We start from the raw sequence: 25,390 nt of genomic DNA, 5'->3' as shown, positions 1-25,390 counted from the left end.
CACATGCATATTTTATTAGTAATTCTATCTCTATATCACATGCATATTTTATTTTAGTAATTCTATCTATATATCACTTGGATATTTTATTAGTAATTCTATCTATATCATATGCATATCTAGAGAGAGATTCTATATGTATACATATGTACTTAATTATTTCTATGTGTATATATACATGTACTTATTTTCATGTGTTGAGAGAGAGAGAAAATTGTATCTAGAGAGACATTGATCTATGTATTATCACATGCATATCTAGAGATATATACATATGCACTTATTTCTATGTGTTGAGAGAGAGACAGAGAAAATTGTATCATTCTATGTGTATATATACATGTACTTATTTCCATGTTTTTGGATCGAAAGTGTTTTTGATTCGATTCCAAAGCCTATACCTTATTATTGTTTATCCTTATGAAATATTATGTGTTATTATATTTAATTGGATTTAGTAATTCTATATGTATTATCACATGTACTTATGTTATGTGCCATAGTAATTCTATCTATGTGTTATCTTCAAGATATAAATGGCTGCTCCGGATGATAACTTGAATGATGACATAATGGCGGATATTATCAACGCCGGCACCAATGCGGATGTAGATGATACGAGTCAGTACTTTGCTGATTATGAGGATATCCTGAATATCCCGGTGGTTGAAGATCAACAAATTATCGCGCAAGAAAATACTGACGAGGTATATTCGATTATCTATCATCTCTTATAGATGCATGCGTACGTATATTTATTGTTAATCGTTGTGTTTCTACTCATGTAGCCGGTCTCTGGATTTACATCAACCACCGACAAGAGTAGGAAAGTCCGAGGGCCAAAAAAGGCATTAGAGGGCCGTTTCATAATATCAGAATTCGACACCGACACCGGCAAACCATTGGGACCACATGCTCAGACATATGTCAATCAATGTGGGTTCATTGTAAGAGATAGGATCCCAGTTAGTGCTTGTAAATGGAAGCAGAAGATATCCGCTCCTAATGTTAGTTTTGTATCTGATCGTGACAAAAACCTAGCTTAGAGAGATATCACTCAGCATTTCACATTACAAGCAGATGATGCTTTGAAGGAGCTAGTGAGGGATTGGACAATGAAGAAGATGGCAACATTGTTCTAGAGTTGGAAGAAGACATTGTATAAAAAGTTTATCTTAAAGAATGATACGCCGGATTTCAATGCTAAGGCGTTTGTCAAGTTGGAGTCCCATTGGGATGACTTCGTACAATACAAAACATCTCAAGAGAGTGAGGAACGTGTGATGAGAAATCAGCAGAATGCTCGACAGAAGCAATACCATCCTCGCATGGGATCAGGTGGTTATAGGAGTGCTATTCCTAAGTGGTAGAACCTAGAAGCAGAGATTACTACCAAGGGAATCATACCTGAAACAATAGAGAAGAACTGGCCTCAACGCGCGAAGAATTGGTTCTACGCTCATGGGGGAAGCCTAGACCCAGACACTAGCAAGCTAATTTTTGGCCAAAAAATTAAAAGAGCAACACAAAGACTAGCTCGTGCTAGGGAAGAAGCTGATAGTGGTGTTTTCAAGCCCAACAGAGAGAAGGATTAATTGACATATGCCCTAGAGAATCCCGAACACAGTGGTCGAACAAGAGGCTATGGGGCGGTTCCATGGCTACAAGCATTCCCAGTAGACAAGGATACCTACAGAAGCCGCCAGAGAAAGAAGGATGAGGAGGCAGACCGAATCCGTGTATTGGAGCAATTTGTTAATGAATCACGACAAGCATTGCTTGAATCACATGAACGAGAAAAATCTCTTGAGGCAAGAATGCAGGAGGAGATCAAGAGGCAAGTGCAGCTAGCAATGAGTCAAATGCAATCGCAATCAACGCCGGGAGTCACCATTAGCCCCGTTGGTCAGATGAAATACAGTTGTGCTTCCACGGAGCTGCCAGTTATTCAAGATGACGCTAGGTTGCGCTTCCCTGTTGATGACATTACTGAGCCTCTAACAACATGTGAGCTGCACATTTCAGATGGTAATAATGCATCAATCATGGTGGCTGTCGGGGTTGTATCTCCAATAGATCGAACGAAGATACCAAGAATCCATGGGTCAGTTATTCAACCTGGATATGCTAGCGTCTCGGTCGATAGAGTGCTCAAAGGTTACAATAATGTTCCTCTTGATATTGAAGGCGGTGATGGGGAGAAGACACTAGAAGAAGCAGAGAAGACATTTATTCAATGGCGCAAACGCTTCATCATCATTCCTGGGGCGCCACCGCTTCCCCTACCTCACCCTAGGTACGAATAAAAGTGAATGAAATATTATTTTCCATTAATTTTATATTGGCTTCAAAAATAATTGACTCACAACTTGTTTTTGTAGCAGGGTCTCCCCCTAGCCTAGCCCAATCATTCATTCCTCATCTCATCACAGCGTCGTGGGGGGCGAGACGACTTCATCCCCACGGCGATCTCCAACTCCTACACCGGCCCCATCGCCTCCACAACGATCTCCAACTCCTACACCGGCCCCACCGCCTCCACAACGATCTTCAACGCCTCCACGCCGGTCTCCAACACTGCCCCCACCCCCTCCACAGCAACGCACTACAGAGACGTCTAAGGTCCCGGTGGCAAAGAAGACCCTGAAAAAAAGAGTTATTTCTAAAGAAATACTTCCTAAAAAGACTGATGAGCAAATAGCAACTGAAGAAGACAAAAAAGTGAAAGATTTTTTTTATAGATATCCAAAAACAGAGGCAAGCGAAGCTTAAGGAGAAGCCGTACTTTTACATACCACGAGATCTGCTGAGGCAGAAGGTCAAAGCTCACAAGAAAAAGATGCTTAAACTTCGTAAGCCTCCGCCACTATCAGACTATGACCGCTCCCTCGTGAAGTCACATGATGCAGATAAGAAAAGGAAAATAGCATCAGGGAAGGATGTCCCACAGCTCGAACAACAGAAGCAACCAATGCAAAATCTTGTTGTTGCTAATGAATATGGTTCCAACATAGAAGTCTATCGACCAGACAACTCTGGAGAAGTGTCGGTTCAAGACCTTAATGCTTTTTTTTTGAACTAACTGGTTTAACCTTGGATCAATTGACGGGCAAAGCTCCAATCCAGAACCTAGAAGTTGATACCTGGAAGACTTATAAATTTGACAAAAGTCTGTACAACCCTGCGGCTCTGAATGAATTGGGTACGCAAATGTACTTGCTCAACAAGTGGTACATGTAGGCGTGTGGCAGGGGTGAGGAGTGGATCTTTGTCAGAATTAGAGACCATCATTACTTCCGTGGCGATGACATCTTACATATTAGTTTCAAAAAATTGCATCAACTATACCACATGGACGCTCTGGACAAATCAATCATTAGCTGCTTTTGTTTGTAAGTGATTCTTACTTTTATTTAATAAACTCACTTCCATGCGTACATGTATATAATTATCCTCACATGTAATTTATATTTATATACAGATTCCAGATGTCAGAGCTCCAAAGAATACAAGACACCAGTGTTGGCTTCATTGATCCTTATATCGTATTCAAAACCGATATTATTGTCAAGGAGCAGTGGGTACCTGAAGCACAAAAGAATATCATGAAGTTCTTCGTGAAGCAGCACGACAAGACAACAATACTTTTCCCGTACAACTTTGAGTAAGTGTTAATAATAATGTAGTCTACACATTTTATGTAATATCAATACAACTTATATGCATGTACGTGTGTGTATAAACCAATGCAGGTTTCACTGGATACTCATTGTCATTGAGTTAAACTCAAGTCACTTAGTAATCTTGGACTCGTTGAGAAAAGAGCGGGCACTATACCAAGATATGATAGACATTATCCAGGGGTAATTTCGATCTCTCGCGCACAACTATTATTGAATAGACTTTGCCATAATTTATTAATGATCGTACATTATTGGTCGCACAGGGTTTGGAAAGAGTTTATACGGCAACACCGCAAGGATTGCAAGGCACCACTTAATGTAGTTGAAATACCAGTAAGTTGTACTATATATACTTCTCCACGTGTTTAATTACTATATCGTACTTCAATTTACGTGTGAGATGATGAGAATAATCTTCTTCTCGTACAGTGGTGTTTGCGGCAGCAACTAGGTAATAACTTGTGTGGATACTACGTTTGTGAATTTATCACTGCACATATAAGAAGAACTCCTGAAGATGTCCTCAGAGTACGTATATATCAATTTTTTATTTATTTTTAAATGAATATATATATATGTATGTATTAATACTTTTCCTTTTATTTCAAATGCAAGACTGAATGGTTGAAATAAAGGGTCATGCAAAAAGACCATATGAAAGCAGTCAAGAGTCAATAGCAGGATTTCTTCTAGAAAAAGTGCTAAATCCCAACGACGAGTTCTACTTTGATCCTAAGAAATAAATGATGTAAATTAAATGTTTATTGATATCGTTATTTTCGAGAACAAGATTATGAAAGTGTTGTATATATACATATATATATATATATATAATATAGTTTCATACTTTATTTGAATATAATAATGCTCGAGATGAGAATTAGATGTAATTATATGCGTGCGTGTATTTATATTAGCAGCGTAGAATACGTACATAAAAACATATTATATATTAAACAAATATGTGTAACTGAACTGAAAACAAATTAAACAAAAAAAAAAGAAAAGGAACCTTTAGTCCTGGTTGGGGTTACCAACCAGGACTAAAGGGTGCGGCCACGTTTGCTTGGCTGGAGGGTCTTTAGTCCCGGTTGGTAAAGGTCCCTCTTTAGTCCTGGCTCGATGACGCGGGACTGAAGGTTCCACTTTTAGTCCCGGGATCGTTGTCCCGGCGCGGTAACCGGGACTAAAGGCCGTTACCGCCTGGGACAGCAAGGCCATCCTGTAGTAGTGGCCTCAACGTAGAAATCCATTCCTTGGTTAATATATACACAGAATGCAGATGGGTGGGTAATATACATGGGCGAAACGCGCCATACACATACGCGACTTTTATATGGTGAGCCTCTATGGCGAGTGACCACTGACCACAGCTTCTCAGACAGAAAAAATGCCAAGACGATCGAAGTGGGGCAACAGGCGGTCCATGCCATCCCTATACAGTGTCTTACCGGGCACCTGGTCCCATCATGCCTCTCGGTCTCGGGCCGGTGCCGAGCGCATGCATACACGCGGCAGCAATGCAGGATGGCCGAGCACCAGCTCGTCCCCATGCTACAGTAGTGCTGCTACCAGCTTCCAGGCGCGGTAGTGCCGTGCGTGCTTCAATTCCCTCCGCCTCCCGTCCCGGTCGGATAACTACGGTCTACGGCGCACGCATGGCATCTCTGCCCGGGGACATGCGCGTAGCAGGCCCTCGCGAGGCCTTGTAGCACACGTGTCGCGCCGCACGGGCCCCGAGGGACCCTGCATTTCGTCCGGGTCGGCGCACACGTCCCCAGCCCGGCCGGCCGGCTCCCTGATGGGCCCGGCCTGGCCTCGCGACGCGCCTCCCCTCCTTGCACGGCTATAAAAAGGGCGACGCCATCTGATCCTCCATATCACACAAGCAAAGCCAGTAGACGTAGCTAACAACAAAACCTAAGAGCCGGCCTGCGTACGTATAGCAACAATCCACACCGAGCTCAGCTCGCGAGCTTCGTTCGTTAGCTAGTTCGACGACGGGATCGATGGCGTCCGGTCAGGAAAGCAGGGAGGAGCTGAAGCGCATGGCCGAGGAGGGCCAGACCGTCGTCCCCGGTGGCACCGGCGGCAAGACCCTAGAGGCGCAGGAGCACCTCGCTGAAGGTTCGTAACCTATTACGGCCGGCATCTATTGTTGCGTAAATGAATGTCCAAGAACTGATCAATGAAACGACTGTGTTCCTCGATATATCGGTTGATGTGTGCGTACGTGCAGGGAGCAGCCGCGGCGGGCAGACACGGAGTGAGCAGCTGGGCCACGAGGGGTACAAGGAGATGGGTAGCAAGGGCGGGCAGACGCGCAAGGAGCAGCTGGGCCACCAAGGGTACAGCGAGATGGGGAGGAAGGGCGGCCTCAGCACCATGGAGGAGTCCGGCGGCGAGCGCGCCGCCCGGGAGGGCATCCAGATCGATGAGTCCAAGTTCAGGACCAAGTCCTAGATCTGACGCGTGCGTGCGTACGTGCCCCGTAGCATAGCATGTAGTAGCTGCAGGAAGGTAGTGTAGGCTATAGTCGTAGCACGTACGTGCCACTCCAGGTTTGGCACGTGTGCACTGAATAATGTAGGACGTCGCAGCACGCATGTAGGCGATCATATGTGTGCGTATGATATGCGTGCTTTGCTTCAGTTAGGTGCTGATGATGGCCAATTGTCAGCGGTCGTCGTGACTTTGTGTTGAGGCAGAGGTTTCTTCAGGCTTTGTCGTTGCAGTTTAGCAGCCTGTGTTCTGGCTCTACCCCAATATACATATAGTCCCTAGTATGTGGTGTGGGTCTAGCACCTGATGCCTCAAGGTCTCGTCGAGTTTGTATCCATGCTTTGTTTCAATTCATCGGTAACACATAAGAAAGAATCTTCTCTGTTCTTTCGACTATTGCAATTTGTTTGGAGTGATTCTCTTCATACAAGGAAGGATATCTCTACACAAAGAGAAACCAGAACGGAACGGAAACATAGCACCTCGCCTGTCCCAGACTTCTTGTAGGTATAGCCTGCAGCATCGTCAGTAGAGTTTTGACATTCATCTTTATCTCTCCCGATGAGAGTGCGTAAGGACACCACATTGGAAGCAGCAATTCTACCAAGGACTTTAATCAGAGCTCGCTCTCCCACCTCCCATCCACTACCAGATTAGAGGTTTTTCCTGACGGGCAAAAACCGTCAGGAAAGGCCACAAAACCGACAGAAATTACATTCCTGACGGGCAGCCGACAGGAACAACTACGGCTGGCCGACAGGAACCTTTTCCTGACAGCAGTTCCTGACGGCTTACGGTTGACCAGCCACAGCATGATCCCTGACAGCAAAACCGTCAGGATTTACCCGTCAGGTGTCTTGGAGCTCTCCTGATATGACTCCCGACAGGAATAATAATTTAGCTGACAGGAATCAATGTACCAAAAGGCTTCACAATAGCCATATAATTGTATAAAATACAATTCTAGCATGTACGTAGGCGCATGTTACATGCATTCACAAGCCACTGATATACATTAACCAGCATTCACAAAACATGATATACATTAATTATAGCATTCACAAACCATGATATACATTAATCAGCATGTACCTAAATATAAGCACATCTTTTATTAATCTATTCAGCACCAATTCACAGCTCACAATTCAAATGGCTCCCACTTCATAAGATGTCCACAACACTAGTGGTAATACACAGGCTGCATATGTAAATGTAAACTCTACAAAAGCAACAACTAAATTGCTTCATGAAGACTTTCATTCCTGAGTTACCCACCTACAAAGCGATAGAAGGTTACAGCCATTAGTTGTTTAAAACAGAACAGATGGTTTTAAAAAATCAACAATTAAATACAACTGAAGAACTGCATATAGAAAGTAAACAGCTATTAAATAAACTTCACTATTTTTTTTCAGTCTGTAAGATATTGATGAATTATCTGCATGCTCTTAGATAGCAGATACATAAAAATACATAATCAAGAACTCTGATGTCTTTATATGTTGCATCTATCTTCCTACAATACCTCTGATCCATAAACTAACGCATGGTGTAATATACAAATCTTCTATAAATGCACATGGAGTTTCTGTAAATGCTTGTAATTCATCACAAATTCACATGTCAACCAAATCAAAATAGCACTAACTGCTCAGTACAAATACAAAGCACTTACAGCTTGGTAAACATCACTTTTTATCCTAAATATAGATGAAGGATAATCTCCCTCCCACATAAATGAACGAATGAGATTGTTCTTCATTTATCCAGGATAAAGACTGATTTTCACAAAGTTGTTTATTCATGGACACACAATCTATAACTTGAATTTTCTGGCCATTATAGTTAAGAGGCACTTACAATAGAACAATAGAAGCCAAATTTCTAGGGCATTATAGTTAAGAAGGCACTTACAAAGTGTGCAAGCTGTTTGTATATTGCACATGCTAGTATATTGCATGTGCTAACGCTACAGGTGACATAAGTCCAAACTTAATTCTATCAAATTTGAAGTGTTTAGCTAATTGTGCTTTTATAAAAGTTGTTTCCATAGCACTATTATGTGTAAGTATCCTTATTCTACAATTTTTTTTTTGTACAGTATATGCTGTTGGCCCACAGGATCACCGGCTCAGGTGAGTGAATCATTCACCAGTCTTGCCGAGCACCTGCTAGTGTTGCCGAGCACCCACTAGCCGTGCTGACCACGAGAACAAGCGTTGTCCGTCCCCACACACTATGGCTGGAGCTAGAAGAAGAAGGGAGAATAGAGCATGCACACACAATACAAGACACCAGCGTTGGTCGAAGCCCTGTCTGTGAGATGGCAAATCTAAACTCTCTTTACTGAGTTGCCGTGGTAGTCTATTTATACAACTCTATCCATCTAGTCCTAGTACAACCCACATGCTTTAACAGTAACTAGAAACATACAAGGCTGACTCTGCGCCGGCCACTGCATGGCTACAGTGCTACAGGTGAGCCGTGCGGCGCCTGCACCTGCAGCGGCTACAGTATCACAGCAGGGGGCCTTTCGGCGTCGCCTTCCCTTGCTGTGTTCACACAAGAAAAATAGTAGTTTATTCTAACAATTCTTCTCCTAAACCTACTGTTATCCCTTGTACCCCCTCCATGCCGATCATTTCCTTCAGTTCCATGAGTCGAAGACGTCCGGGCGGCTTGGTGAGGACGTCCGCGAGTTGTCGACCAGTTTTGACGAACTCGATGACGATTTGCCCTCCTTCCCACATCGCCGCGTGTAGAGCGTGTGCTCGGTTGCGCACCGTTGAAACTCAAGCTCGCCCAGCATGGCGTCAAGCTTGGCGTTCCAGGCTCGTGGGGCCTGCCGTAGCCCGTAGAGCGCCTTGCGTAGTCGGAGCACCCTGTGCTCCTCTCCCTTGACAGCGAAACCTAGAGGTTGCCTGACAAAGACCGTCTCCGCCAGCTCGCCATTGAGGAAGGCCGATTTAATATTCAAGTGATGGACGCGCTAGTCCTTTGCTGCTGCCAAGGCAAGTAGCAAATGGACCGACTCTATGCGCGCTACTGGCGCAAAGACCTCCTCGAAGTCTATGCCCTAGCACTAAACAAAGCCTCGGGTGACGAGGCGCGCCTTGTGCTTGACAACGGCGCCGAGCTCGTCCCGCTTGACCTTGTACACCCACTTAAGGCTGATCGGACGGCATCCTAGAGGTGGATCGATGAGCTGCCTTGTCTCATTTTCCTCGATCGCCTTCATCTCCTCCAGCATCACCCGTCGCTAGTTTCCGTCCCGCTCGGCTAGCGCGAACGTGGGTGGTTCCTTTGCACTAACAAGCAGCAGCTTTTGTGTCATTGAGCAGCCGATCAGCCAGTCCTGAGGGTCCTGTGCCACCGAAGATGTCGTCAAGCCTATGGAACCGCACCTCCTCACCTTCGTGGTAGGCGTCCACGAACTCAGTGATGTCATTTGGAGGTGAGGCGAACTCAATCAGCGTTGATGGAGTTCCCTGTTCCACCTGAGTGCTCTGTACAACACCTGGAGTGCTTAGCACCCCGGTTGCAGTGCTCGGCAAACATAACTCCTGTAGTGTTCGGCCATACTGTAGGAGTGCCCAGCCTCAGTCTTAGAGTGGTTGGCACCACTGCAAGCCGTCTTGGCTCCGCCACAGGAGTGCTCGGCACCCATCCTAGAGTGCTCGCCACCACTGTAGAACCTCCCGGCACCACTCCTGGCGTGCTCGGCATCCCTCCAGGAGTGCTCAGCACTCCTCTCTGAGTGCTCGGCATCCCTCCCAAAGTGCTCGGCACTGCCCCAGGAGTGCTCGGCTCTACCGCTGGAGTGCTCGGCGCTCCTCCTGGAGTGCTCATCACCTCTTCCCCAGCATCTCCACCACCATGGATGATCAAGTGCTCGACGACGAAGGTGCTGGTGAAGCCGCCAGCTTCCCCCGTGCTCGGACTACTCTAGTCCCAAGCCACCTCCTCGTCAAACACGACGTTGCATAAGACAAGCACCTTGTCTCCACGTGGGTCGTAGAGCTGGTACGCCTTGGTACCCTTCGCATAGCCCAGGAACACCATGGGTGTGCTCCTGTCCTCCAGCTTGGTGAGGTTCGGCTTCGTCTTCCTGACGTGGCTGATGCAGCCGAATGTCCAGAGGAAGGACACGCTCGGCTTGCGCCCATACCAAGCTTCAAATGGCGTCTTGCCCGTCAGGGCCTTGGTTGAAGTGTGGCTGAGGATGAACAACGCCGTGGTCACTGCCTCACCCTAGAACCTTGCCAGCATGCCTTTGGCCTTCATCATGGATCAGGCCATGCCAACCACCATCTGGTTCCGTCGCTCCACCACGCCATTCTGTTGTGGCGAGTATGGCGCGGTGTGGGGTCACTCCACACCCTAATCCTCATAGTACGCAGCGAACTCCACCAAAGTGAATTCGCTGCCGTGATCAGCCCTCAGCATGCGGAGCTTCTTGCCGCTCTCATCCTCCATGTGCATCTTGAACTTCTTGATCGCCGCCGCTGCTTCATCCTTGCTCATCAAGAGTTGCAGCCACATGTAGCGACTGCAATCATCCATGAGCAGGAGGAAGTACCATCGACCACCATTTGTAGCTAGCGTGATTAGCCCACAGAGGTCACCGTGGATGAGCTCGAGAGCGTCCTTCGCGCGATACTTGGCCGCCTTTGGGAAAGGTAGCCTTCTCTACTTCCTAGCTAGGTAGCTGTCACACAGCTTGCCTCCGTGCTTGATGTGGGGTAGCCCTTAGACCATCTTCTCTAGCTGACCAAGCGCGTCGAAGCTGAGATATCCGAACCGAGCATGCCACATCCACGGTTCCTCGGAGTGCCTTGCTGCTAGGCACACCGGCTGCTTTACCTTTAGGTCGAGCAGGTGCAACTAGTTGAGGGACCTCTTCACCTTGGCAAGAAGTCGCTGCTCCCAGTCCCTGATCCTAAGGACTCTGTCCTTGATCAGTACCTCGCTACCACGCTCATACAGCTAACCAATGCTGATGATGCTGGAACGCAGCTGCGGGATGTAATATACATCCATTAGCACGTGGTGCTCCCTGTTCTGGCACCTAAAGATGATGGTGCCACGCCCTTGGATAGCCACCCTTGAGTCATCACCAAACTTCACCGTACCGGTAACATCGTCGTCGAGCTCGGAGAAGGATGCCTTGGAGCCCATCATGTGGTTGCTAGCACCGGAGTCCAGATACCACCGCTGCTCCTAGTCAGCGCCCACACGTCCGGGGTGGACTTGGGTGCGTGGTTCGTTGAGGTTGACAGTCTTCAGGGCCTTCCCTGGTCCTTCCACCATCATCGCCTCTTCCTTCTCCTCGGCCTCGATGTCGTGCAGTGCATAGAACGTCGCCATTAGGATAGTGGCCTCATCCTCATCATCAGCTTATGCCCGATGAGCCTCAGCCTTCTTCTCCTGCTTGCGATTTGGGCACTTAGTGCCCAATGGCTCATCTTCCCGTAGCACCGATAGGCGTTGGGGTTGACTTGCTTCTTCTTCTCCGAAGAAGCCTTGCCATGACGCTTGCCATCGCCACCGCGGCTAGAGGAGGCTGCCTTCCTAGAGTTCCTCTGAGTAGCCCACTCCTCTTCCATTAGCAGCAGTTTGCTGCTGTCATTCGTTGTTGTTGGCTGCTCTAGGTGCTCGTCCATCGCCCGCAGACAACCTGTCATGTCCTCAATGGTGAGGGTGGACAAGTCCAGCATCGTCTCTATGGAGAGAGCGATCTGGATATACTTTGCCGACACGGAGTGGAGGTACTTGGAGACCATCTCCTCTTCGTCGATGGTGATGCCATGGCTCTTTAGCTTACTGATGAGCGTCTGCAAGCGGAGGGAGAAGTCCTCCACCATTTCACCATCCTTGAACTTGAGGATGGCGTACTCCTGCTTCAGAAGCTAGGCCGTCGCCTTCTTTGCGTGGTTGAAACCGACGTGCATCGCCGCAATAGCCTCCCACACCTCCTTGGCAGAGCTCTTCATCCCCAACGGCTCCCTGTACTCCATCGGTATAGCAGCGAGAATAGCCTCCAATGCTGACATGTCATCTTCCTCATTGTCGGTGCCCTTGTCAACAGCATTCTAGAGCCATCGGGCACTGAGCTTGACCTTCATGGTCACCGAGCACTCTCCATAGTTGGTGCAAGTTAGCGTCAGCCAACTGGTGCCGCTAACCTCCTACACCGTGCAAACGACGTCCGGTCGTGGCTGGACAGCCACAGTAGTGCCACTGCTGCCGCCCATCTCTGAACCGCCCATCGTCACCAGCGGTTAGTCTGGTGACGATGCTTGTATGGCTCTGATACCACTTATTGGCCCACAGGATCATCGGCTCAGGTGAGTGAACCACTCACCAGTCTTGCTGAGCACCCGCTAGTGTTGCCGAGCACCCACTAGCCATGCCGACCATGAACAAGCGTTGTCCGTCCCCACACACTATGGCTGGAGCTAGAAGAAGAAGGGAGAACAGAGCATGCACACACATTACAAGACACCAGCGTTGGCCGAAGCCCTATCTGTGAGATGGCAAATCTGAACTCTCTTTACTAAGTTGCCGTGGTAGTCTATTTATATAACTCTATCCATCTAGTCCTAGTACAGCCCACATGCTGTAACAGTAACTAGATAACATACAGGGCCGACTCTGCACTGGCCACTGCATGGCTATAGTGCTGTAGGTGAGCCATGCGGCGCCTACACCTGCAGCGGCTATAGTATCACAGTAGGGGGCCTTTCGGCGCTGCCTTCCCTTGTTGTGTTCACACAAAGAAAACAATAGTTTATTCTAACATATGCATTCCTAACATGTTATCCTTCACATCAGCATGTGTACAAGATATATGGGTTGTCCATGATGCTTTGCAACAAATAGAGTCACCAACTATGATTAAAAAAGTTAATGCTCGTATTACAGAGATGAAGATGAGTAGTGATACTTAAACAAAACTAAATAGAGCATGCAAACAGAAAACACATTATGGTCTGTGGCTTGTGAGCTCCCGGTGTAGCCCACACTACCCTAGATCTAGACATCACTGTCGGTTCAAAAACCCCCTTCAATGTTGGATTTTGAACCGACAGTGGCATACCGGCAGTGATGGGGGTTGACATCACTGTCTGTTCTTAAAAACCGACACTGATCTGTAGGCAACTATGGCAGAACCACCTAATCTAATGCCCCTCATGAGTGCTCGTCTTTCATTGGACACTAAGCACCCAAGGAAGAACACCAAATTACTCGGTTCCGTCGGGCACACCCTAGGGGAGAACCCGAAAATCCACAATTTCGCCATCAGGATCACAAATGAGAGAATAAAGCTTACATAATTCTTAATCTTTTCTTACATCCCTTTTACTACAATATCAGGGTATAATATTTATTATTATAACAGCGGAATATCATCATATTATCAGAGTTAGAAACAATTTAATTTAACAGCGAAATATAAACATGTGATTAGAATTACAGCGGAAATAAATATCTATTCATAGCATGATGAAACATTGATAATTGAACTATGACAATAGCTTATAAACTTTCATTTATAAAAGCATTTGGTGAGAGTTGTAAATAAAAACTACGATCGCAGTGTAAAGGAATCCTCGCTGAGCCCACTAGGGGGTATCCACACACAAGGGTCAGCTCTAGCATCCACCTGTCACCTGCAATAGGGGGAATAAAACCCTGAGTACTCAATTGTACTCAGCAAGACTTATCCGATAGGAGAAAAGAAAAGACTCTAAGGATATGCAAGGCTATTTGGTTTATGGGTTTATTGCATTTACAGGAAGCATTACTAAGCATGCGTCCTTATATTCGCTTTTTATTAATAGCCGTATTGGTTCATTAACTAACCATTCTATGTAAGCACCTGTACTACTTTCAAGCAGGTGGTAAGCAATTAGATTTCCCTTTCTTTCCATCTTTCATCTTTCAGTTCTTACTACGGTGCTAGACATGAAACAAGCCATACCAGATTACCCGGCGATTCGCGAATCAATGCCCCCAGCTGGGTACCCCGAAAACACATGCCCCACTTGTACCCAAGGCACAAGCAGGACCAACCCATCACTCTCCTATCCCGGGTGTCTAGGTCCCCATCGAAACTAGGACTCCAAGCCCCCGCCCCTAAGTCCTGAACTCAGTGCGGTGCAAGGACCTCCTCCACCAAAATAAAACCTTGACAGTCGGTCCAGAAAGAGTCGGATCCACGACAAGAGAGCAACAAGTCTTCCAAGCGCCCATACCCAAGTATGTGCTCGGGATAATAAGTCTATGACTTGCCTCAATGGCTTATGCAATGACCAGTCCTTAATCAACACAAACAGGGAAAGCAGTGTAACCAAGCAATGCCCCGTGTCCATGGCGACACAACCTCTTACACCCACCAATACCCAAACCATATCTCTACTGGGTCACCATTTTCCTTTCCACCATTTATATATTCCAAGTGATAATAATTCAATAATATATTTCCTATTTCTCGCGAGTGACAACCATCATTCGACTTCTACCAGAGTCCTATAGCATAGCAATCTACATAATCCTATCATACTAGTAAGACTCATAGGATAAAGATATATATATGCAAGTGGGTTTCATTCAACTCCTTAAAACTTAATGCACAAATATAATTTAAACTACAGAAAAGTAGGGGTTATGCACCGGGGCTTGCTTGGGTAAAATATAACCAAAAGTTAGTATTTGCATCTTCAGATCATCCACCATAATCTGAATAGAAAGCCCATCGCATCATCTCCTGGAGAGAATACCATTACACCATCTTCGTATTCCCAATCATCCTTCAATTGATCTGTTGATCCATCATCGTACATATATGATATGCATTGATGCAATGCATAGATATAAAGATGTAATTAATCAACTTCAATCATGACTCATAAAATATGATTTACGCCTCTCAAGTTAGCGGCTAGTTCTAATGACGACCGTACTTAGGCTACATATACACATTGTCGAATAAGGCGTTACTTCCCAACAATTGTTTTAGTTATACAAACCCAAGTTGTTTCTTTATCCCATTCTATCCATTTAATCTTTAGTCGGAATAGGGCATTATTATCTATTTAGCAAACTAATTATTCTGGAGCTACAAAAATTATAGTGAGTACCTAATATTTCTAGGAGCCTACTGTACGAATTTCAGATTCAACAATGTTACCAATTTATCATGGAAATTCCTACAAGTTTATATTTTACGATATTAAGTTCCTTAAATTAATTATATAGTTTCCAAGAATATTATCAAACCAAGTGAACACAATATACTAACAGCTAGATCGTGATTTTAGGAACTCAACAAAACTGGTTTGGCATTTTTATGATTTTCTACGATTTACTATGAATCTTTCAAGTTTACTTTGCAAGCTAAATTAGAAAGTGCTCTACAATTCAAAAAGGCCAGCGACACTCCTTTTGACCCAGTGGCCAGGTCCGGCCCTAGCGGGGCATGACGTGTGCGGCCCAGGCGCGGGTGGCACGCGACCGGCCTAGTAGGGCGAGCATGGCCAAGTTGGCCCAACGTGGAAATGAACAGCCAGTGGCCCAGGCGAGGCGCGCGGCCAGCGGCCCAATCAAACCAGCCCAACGCGATGGCAGCGAACTGGCCCAGCACGGCCTACCTAGGCTCGGTGCAGCTTTTGCACTAAGACCCTTGGGCTTTCCTCGAATTCACTAAGCTCTTTCTTGTAAAGTTACGAGTCTAGCGCTTTTACAAAATGAACCCGGTAAAAAGTGCTATTTACGCTTGAGTCCTTTTCTACCTTTTTATCAGTCTCGAAGCAGAGCATGGAGGAAAATAGAGCACCGGCCGCTGCAGTGGCACCCCAGCGATGGAGATGGTGAGCAGGGACAGCGAGGGCGGACACGGCGCACTAGTGGGTGGGTGCGGCACGGCAGCGGGCGAGGGCAGCCCATCGGCACCAGGCAGACCAGGAGCTGGAGGCGGAGCCCCATGGTGGCAGAGGCACCGACACGTGGGCATGGGGAAGTCATGGGGACCCATCACTGGTGGTGTCCAGCCGGCGTGGGTCGTGGAGGCAGACAGGTGCTGTGGCCTCCACGCCCATAGATACGGGCTGCTGTGGTAATGGGGCGCATCACTGGCCACAGCAGTAGGCGGGCTGCGCGGATGATGGCAGGGAGGCGATGGCACTAGGGAGGACAGCTGCTGTGGCACGTCACTAGCATGGCATGGCCCCGGCGGGCGCTATGGGGAGGGCGAGCCGGAGGTGGAGCGGTCCAGTGCGGTAGGGTGGCTCCGGCGGCGCGGCCTTGGCGGGTGGAGCATCGTGGGGTCATGGTCCGGCTAGGCATAGTTGTCATGCGGCCACGACAGGACACGGCGTGGGGAGTGCGCTCGCGCGTGGTGGCCTGGCAGCGGTGCTACAGCGGCCATGGCCTGGTTACAGGTGAAGGAAGCAAGGAGTGATCGATGGACATGGCAACAGAAATAGAAAAAAGGAGGCAGCATCACATGGTTCGGCCAAACTTGACAGACAAACAGAGGCAGCAGCAGCCGCATGGAGATGACTCGGCATAGACATGTTGGTGATGGCAACAAACCCACGTACACGGCGATGGGGGAAGAACCGGGGCAAGGACAAGCAAGGACAGACCGTAGTGCCAGGCAAGATAAGGCCGAGACAGCAGAAATAGAAAAGAAGGAAGAAAACAATGTGAGTGACCCGGACAACTTCAATAACACCGGGTTAGTGCGGCGTGCTTCGACGACTTTGCAGATCGATGGGACAACGAAGGCGGACTGCGGTACCATTCCATCGGCGATATCTAGCGAGTCCACGTACATGGTGATGTGGTCCGACAACACAGCGTGACGTTAATAATTCGGATGCTGGATTTATTCAGAGCAGGGGAGGGATGCACCACCATACTCAAGTGTTTAGAACGATAGTGAGACAAGGACAACAGTGGCACAGCTTCACCTCAATAATGCACGCTAGAGCATGAACGTGAGAGATCAAGCAGCAGCTGAACGTACGGGCCTCGCGTGGCTCTACTGGTCGCCTGCCTACGCGTGAAATGTCTCGGCGCGGATGTGAACAGTGATACATCATCGGCAACTCTAAATCCTATCGACTTCCATCAGTAGACATTTCATGTGATAGCTCATACTCCATACCAAGCCATGGAACAAAATATTATGGTGTTATATAATTATTTCGTGCAAAACAAATCGCCACAAACAACGCTTTAAAATATAATTTCTGACTTTTACCGTTGAAGCGAAAAGCTGGTTTTTAAAATTTTAACTTTGATGAACTCATTTACGAAATTTTTTACTTAGGCCTAAATCGCAGTGCTAAACAAGATCATAACACCAGGGGTGTTATAGAAACAGTGTCGGTTTTTGGTTCCACCCAACATTGTCTAGTTGAACAACACTGCTGGTTTGTAGTCCCAACCGACAGTGATGGTTGCTTCAAGAGTGTCGGTTTATGGCTCAAGCCGGCAGTGTTGATCTAGACAACACTGTCGGTTGATGGCTCAAGCCGGCAGTGTTGAACAAGACAACATTGTTGGTTTATGGCTCAAGCCGGTAGTGTTTTGCAAGACAACACTGTCGGTTTGTTGATAACCGGTAGTGTTTTGCAAGACAACACTGTCGGTTCATTGCTAACCGACAGTGATGGCCCATTCACAATTTATTGTTTTATAATTGATTTTAATTTATATTTTTTCATGGAATCAGGTTTTGCTTTATATACGCTACGTAGACAACAGGTCCATCAATATTAAACATTACAAATGTTATCGTTACAGTTCAAATGTTCTTATCCAGATCTCGATCCCTCAAAATAAAAAAGAAATGTTCTCGGACTTCACAGATTCTGCAATGCTTCTTGAACTTCTTACAATAATCTGGCAAGCCGCTCTAGGCCATACTGGTCCTTGTATCTCATGGATTGTGCAATGGAAAATTGTCGCAGAACCGACCAATTTATAAGAGTACAAGTACAATGGCAGCCCACAAGCGGTCGCACTGTCATACTTGAACCCATATAAACCCGGTAGTCCGTCGAGTACCATGACGGGTCTCGATAAACGATTTACAACAACCAAGATCGTACATGATTCAACATACATGCCACATATTACATAAAGTTCACAGATACATTTCTCCATCAGAGTACGAATAACAGTTATTACAAACCGAGTTTGATAGATAAAGCGGAAGCAAATAAGTTCGAAAATAAAGTTTCCAACATAGTTTGATACAGTGCCAAGTAGGATCACGGTCCACAAAAGCAAGGATAGGGATTAATAAAGAAGCCTGCCCAAGGCTTACTCCTCATCCACGGCGGGATAGAAGCAACTCTTGCAATAACCATGATACACAGTGCCATCTGCAACAATGGGAAATAAAACCCTGAGTACGAGAAGGTACTCAGCTAGACTTACCCGTCATAAACCAGAAATAAAATGACTCCAAGGATTATGCAAGGCTGTATAAGTGGAGATAACTCGACAACATTTTGCATAAAAGCAATTGACTCATTGTATAATTACGATTTCTTTATCAAGTTAATTATAACTATCCATTTCTAGATTAGCAACTATCCTATATCAAACATGTGGTATATCAATTTAAAAGCATACAATAGTAACCATAGCAGGTATTGTAATTCCATATTCATCCGAACCATCATGTTTCATAACACAGTTACTACGATGTTGGGACTAGCCAAGTTTCTCACTATCCGGGAGAGACGGCGATTCAAATTAATTTCAACCAGTTGGGAATTTATTCCTAACACAAACCCAGGCATACCGCGCGAAGGTAGCCTTAGGTCACCTTTGGTACAACTCAAGTCTACATTTCACAGGTCCGTACTATGCTGCACAATCTAGAACACCAGATGCCAGGACATTCAGGCCTAGCCTGCCCTTGGGCTCAGTCTGATCGTTCCCCAGAAGGAGCGCAAAACAAAATGAGTCCCGGCCTGAGTTGAATTACTCGGCTTCGCGATCGAAACGAGTTATCCGGCCAGCCAAGTGAGAGGCATGCGTTCAATCTTGTCAGAAGCACCAACAATGGTACGGTCCTTAATCGACATAGACAGGGATAGATCCACACCCAAGACCTCTATGTCTTGTTGCTTCTCTATCGACATCCCGCGCGGTCTCGATTTTCTTTTACCCCATGGTTCTGTTCCACGATAGCAAATATAGTCAACAGTGCTCCGGTATCCACCTATATCTCATAGGTGACAGGACATCACCCGACTTCTACCGGTCTAAGCATGGCCAAGCATATATTTGATCCTGGACCTATACCAGTTAAAGGTGTAATATCTGGACAAGGAATGTACATGCACCAAGTGGTTCAATTCAACTCTTATAACCTAATGCATCAATCATAAGTACTTAAGTAAACATTTGTAAAATACTAGGAGACTTAGAATGCTTCGGGGCTTGCCTCGCAGAAAGGAAGTAGGGCGGTGGTCAGGACACTCTGGAAGCTCTTCACGATTCTGCTCTATGCCTTCGGGAGCTGCGGCTTGAGGATTCTCCTGCTGGTCCCCTTCCTCTACTTCGTCGAACTCCAGCAATGTTATCTCTTCCTCCGATCCTAGATGCATGAATATGGCATAAGTATTACGAATGCATATATGTTAACAAGTGCATCATGTTCATTGAGTAGGTGCATATCTCTTCTCGATGATTTAATTACTACTTCCACAATGCATCTACTATATCACAAAACAGCAGCTAATTGTTTCACTTTATAACTGGAGTTCTACTAATCCAAATGCAGTGATCCTGGACTTTCTGGAAAGCTTATCAAATTATCTACAACTTTGTTATTAACCATTTTTACAGCAAACATCATCCCTATTATGTAACTTATCAAACTACAGAATCTATCCGGAATCCTTTTAAATTTGCATTTTAAAGCAACGATACTTCTACTTCATGCAATCACTCAAAATTTGACAACATAAAGCCTACCAACAGTTTAAGCATACCAAATACATTCAAGACAATATAATGGTGAAGCCCAAACTATTTCTTATTATGCCTTTATTATTTTATTTAGATATATAGGTTAAACAATAAACATATACCAAATGTGCATCATAAATTCTCAGAAAATTACCATGGCTTACTAGTGCTACCAATAGACTACTGTAAAAGTTTTATGCCATTTTGCCAAGCAGAATATCCTATACAAAAATGACAAGGCATCAAGGCTTGAAATAGCATAAATAGAAAACCCTATTGAAAAGTGTCAAGCAACAGATTTCCTATTTTTCTTAGCATCCATATACAGCTAGGATAACCTCCAACAAATTTCATGAATATTGGATTCCTAAATAATTTATAAAAATTCACACAAGGATCTCCTAATTATAAAAGAAAAATCTATAACTACAAATCTATGCATGCACTGATCCTCAAATTTTTACCAGAGCTCATATATGACAAGAATAGATTACCACAAAAATTTCATAATTTTTTGAGCATAGGAACTCTAGATATAAAATAAACAAGTTTGCATGCATTCAAAAACACATTTCAAATCTCTATTTAAATCTCCCAAAATTTCTACTGTAAATATCAGGAATATATTTTTCCTAAATACTACACTTCCTCAGGAACACTACACAATTTATTGCACAATTTTTGAAGCTACCCATCTGAAGATATAAAAATCACAAAACAATTCAAAAACTAGAATCAAATGACCTAGCTTTCAACTACAGAGTCGCTGACCAGTGGGACCCATCAGTCAGGGGACCCCACATATCATCGAGACAAAAAATAGAGCCGGCGACGTTACTCTACTAGCGCGGCCAGAGCTCAACGGCGGTGAGTTCGCCGGCGGTGACTTCTTCACCGCGTGACCTACGTGACTTAGCGCACCGGTTGAGCTACTCGGTGGAACCTCTCGTCGGGGCTATGCACGGCGACGGCGCTCATGGCGGGGCGGTGGTGCAGGACGACGGTGCTACACCGGTGGAGGCCACGGCGAAGCAAGCTCGAGCGCTAACAAGCTTCTACGGACTCAGGCGAACCTAGCGCACAAGCATTTGCAGCAAGAGGTGGACGGTGGCCTTCTAGCCACGGTGACGAACTTGGTGGTGGAGCTCTGGCGAGCTCGTGCGCGTTGCTATGGCTTACCAAGCGTGGTCAGCGAGCGCAGGTGGAGGCGGTGAGTCATGGGGGCTCTGGTGGAGGCGTTGCTGTGGTGGAGAAGCAATGAGGGTGAGCTGGCGTTGGCTATGGCGACGGCGGAGGCTCTCGGTGCTGTGGAAGCTCGGCAGCTGCGTGCAAGGATGAAGGAGGAGCCGAGGAAATGAAAAATGGGGTGCAGGATAGATCGGGAGGGCACTGGGGGTGATAATGGCCGGCGCTGGCTTGTCTCTGCCGCGTGGGGCAGAACGCCGGCGACGTGCGGCCAATTCCCACGCCATGCGGCAGCTCGGCTCTGAGCCGATCGGCCACTGACGACTGAACGATCGGCCGATTCAGTTAGTTTAGACTCGCAATGTGATGCCTGACAGCGTGTATTGACAATGATTTAATTGCTAAACCGTAGCTCTATTGTGTAAACCATCTAAATGGAACTTGTAGACCGATGTACCATCTTCATTTCTTGTTTAGAACTCATGCCCAAACTCTCAACCAATCTCAAGTTAGGCCATCCCAAAGATCGGTTGTCAGCACGGTTAGGGTACAAGACTTAGCAGAATTGGCTAAGTGTTGAAAATTATTGACTTGATGATTTTTGTGAGCTCCAAAAGAATAAGCTATGCACATTATTAGTTCATGACCCAAAGATAAAAGTTGTTCCCCATGACAATTACTACAACTTTGTTTTAGTGATCACATACATGCATAGTCTCTAGCACATAGTTCAAACTTGGTCAAACAGGCTACATTCAAAAGATGGTACATACTTGAACTATGACATAATGACCTAATTAGCCCTAGCCATAAATACCAAAGTTGTTCATGATGATATTCTAAACATGTTTAAGCTATTTTCAAGGTCACACAATCATCTACATGTTTACACTCATGATCATATGCATATACACATGGAAACATGAAATAATAAGAATGTTGCATATGTTTCAATCAAATGTTTCAAGTGTCAAAGCTTATATATGAATGCTTTATGATCATGCTCATGCTATGCAAGTCAAGTTATGCAAGGCTAACACCCGAGGTGTTACAGCCCCTCCCCCTTATAAAAATCTCATCCCAAGATTTGCAAGACCTACCATTCTTGGAAAAAGGCGGGATAAACTTCTCGTAGATAATCTTCTCTTTCCCACGTAGCATCTTGTTCACTATGATTATTCCACACCACCTTATAGAACTTAATAATCTTACTCTGTGTCACTCTCTCCATCTCTAATACTCGAATTGGCTTTTCTTCATAGGTCAAATCTGATTGAAGCTGCATGTTGGTGGGTGCAATAGCTTCTTCAGGTACTCGAAGACATTTCTTCAAAAGAGAAACATGGAACACATCAAATATTGCACTCATTTCTGGTGGAAGCTATAACTTATATGCAACATTTCCTTTTCATTCCAAAATTTTGTATGGCCCTACATATCTTGGTGAAAGCTTCTTTTTCATCCCAAATCTTTTCACACCTTTCATGGGTGATACTCTCAAGTATACATAGTCACCCACTTCAAAAGTCAGTGGTCTTCTTCTTCTGTCGGCATAACTCTTTTGTCTTGATTGAGCTGCCTTCATATGTTGTTGGATGATACATACTTGCTCTTCGGCTTCATTGACAGAGTCAATACCAAAGTATCTCCTTTCACCGGGCTCAATCCAATTCAATGGAGTTCTACATTTTACATGGCTTACTAGTGCTACCAATAGACTACTGTAAAAGTTTTATGCCATTTTGCCAAGCAGAATATCCTATACAAAAATGACAAGGCATCAAGGCTTGAAATAGCATAAATAGAAAACCCTATTGAAAAGTGTCAAGCAACAGATTTCCTATTTTTCTTAGCATCCATATACAGCTAGGATAACCTCCAACAAATTTCATGAATATTGGATTCCTAAATAATTTATAAAATTCACACAAGGATCTCCTAATTATAAAAGAAAAATCTATAACTACAAATCTATGCATGCACTGATCCTCAAATTTTTACCAGAGCTCATATATGACAAGAATAGATTACCACAAAAATTTCATAATTTTTTGAGCATAGGAACTCTAGATATAAAATAAACAAGTTTGCATGCATTCAAAAACACATTTCAAATCTCTATTTAAATCTCCCAAAATTTCTACTGTAAATATCAGGAATATATTTTCCTAAATACTACACTTCCTCAGGAACACTACACAATTTATTGCACAATTTTTGAAGCTACCCATCTGAAGATATAAAAATCACAAAACAATTCAAAAACTAGAATCAAATGACCTAGCTTTCAACTACAGAGTCGCTGACCAGTGGGACCCATCAGTCAGGGGACCCCACATATCATCGAGACAAAAAATAGAGCCGGCGACGTTACTCTACTAGCGCGGCCAGAGCTCAACGGCGGTGAGTTCGCCGGCGGTGACTTCTTCACCGCGTGACCTACGTGACTTAGCGCACCGGTTGAGCTACTCGGTGGAACCTCTCGTCGGGGCTATGCACGGCGACGGCGCTCATTGGCGGGGCGGTGGTGCAGGACGACGGTGCTACACCGGTGGAGGCCACGGCGAAGCAAGCTCGAGCGCTAACAAGCTTCTACGGACTCAGGCGAACCTAGCGCACAAGCATTTGCAGCAAGAGGTGGACGGTGGCCTTCTAGCCACGGTGACGAACTTGGTGGTGGAGCTCTGGCGAGCTCGTGCGCGTTGCTATGGCTTACCAAGCGTGGTCAGCGAGCGCAGGTGGAGGCGGTGAGTCATGGGGGCTCTGGTGGAGGCGTTGCTGTGGTGGAGAAGCAATGAGGGTGAGCTGGCGTTGGCTATGGCGACGGCGGAGGCTCTCGGTGCTGTGGAAGCTCGGCAGCTGCGTGCAAGGATGAAGGAGGAGCCGAGGAAATGAAAAATGGGGTGCAGGATAGATCGGGAGGGCACTGGGGGTGATAATGGCCGGCGCTGGCTTGTCTCTGCCGCGTGGGGCAGAACGCCGGCGACGTGCGGCCAATTCCCACGCCATGCGGCAGCTCGGCTCTGAGCCGATCGGCCACTGACGACTGAACGATCGGCCGATTCAGTTAGTTTAGACTCGCAATGTGATGCCTGACAGCGTGTATTGACAATGATTTAATTGCTAAACCGTAGCTCTATTGTGTAAACCATCTAAATGGAACTTGTAGACCGATGTACCATCTTCATTTCTTGTTTAGAACTCATGCCCAAACTCTCAACCAATCTCAAGTTAGGCCATCCCAAAGATCGGTTGTCAGCACGGTTAGGGTACAAGACTTAGCAGAATTGGCTAAGTGTTGAAAATTATTGACTTGATGATTTTTGTGAGCTCCAAAAGAATAAGCTATGCACATTATTAGTTCATGACCCAAAGATAAAAGTTGTTCCCCATGACAATTACTACAACTTTGTTTTAGTGATCACATACATGCATAGTCTCTAGCACATAGTTCAAACTTGGTCAAACAGGCTACATTCAAAAGATGGTACATACTTGAACTATGACATAATGACCTAATTAGCCCTAGCCATAAATACCAAAGTTGTTCATGATGATATTCTAAACATGTTTAAGCTATTTTCAAGGTCACACAATCATCTACATGTTTACACTCATGATCATATGCATATACACATGGAAACATGAAATAATAAGAATGTTGCATATGTTTCAATCAAATGTTTCAAGTGTCAAAGCTTATATATGAATGCTTTATGATCATGCTCATGCTATGCAAGTCAAGTTATGCAAGGCTAACACCCGAGGTGTTACAGCCCCTCCCCCTTATAAAAATCTCATCCCAAGATTTGCAAGACCTACCATTCTTGGAAAAAGGCGGGATAAACTTCTCGTAGATAATCTTCTCTTTCCCACGTAGCATCTTGTTCACTATGATTATTCCACACCACCTTATAGAACTTAATAATCTTACTCTGTGTCACTCTCTCCATCTCTAATACTCGAATTGGCTTTTCTTCATAGGTCAAATCTGATTGAAGCTGCATGTTGGTGGGTGC

The 25,390-nt window shown here is 45.5% G+C and overlaps 1 protein-coding gene across 1 annotated transcript; it reads left to right on the top strand.

Annotated features, from left to right (window-relative positions):
• Positions 1 to 5,597: 5,597 nt before the first annotated feature.
• Positions 5,598 to 6,187, top strand: LOC136539682 (late embryogenesis abundant protein B19.3-like). The gene is made up of 2 exons (XM_066531646.1): positions 5,598 to 5,810; positions 5,923 to 6,187. The coding sequence occupies exons 1-2, from the start codon at positions 5,693 to 5,695 to the stop codon at positions 6,144 to 6,146; spliced, it is 342 nt and encodes a 113-aa protein (XP_066387743.1). The 5' UTR covers positions 5,598 to 5,692; the 3' UTR covers positions 6,147 to 6,187.
• The last annotated feature ends 19,203 nt before the right edge of the window (positions 6,188 to 25,390 follow it).

Source organism: Miscanthus floridulus, chromosome 2 (assembly GCF_019320115.1).
Source record: "Miscanthus floridulus cultivar M001 chromosome 2, ASM1932011v1, whole genome shotgun sequence".
Lineage (NCBI taxonomy): Eukaryota > Viridiplantae > Streptophyta > Magnoliopsida > Poales > Poaceae > Miscanthus > Miscanthus floridulus.
The sequence above is the reverse complement of the archived record's forward strand: the minus strand, read 5'-3'. Positions and strand labels throughout refer to the sequence as shown.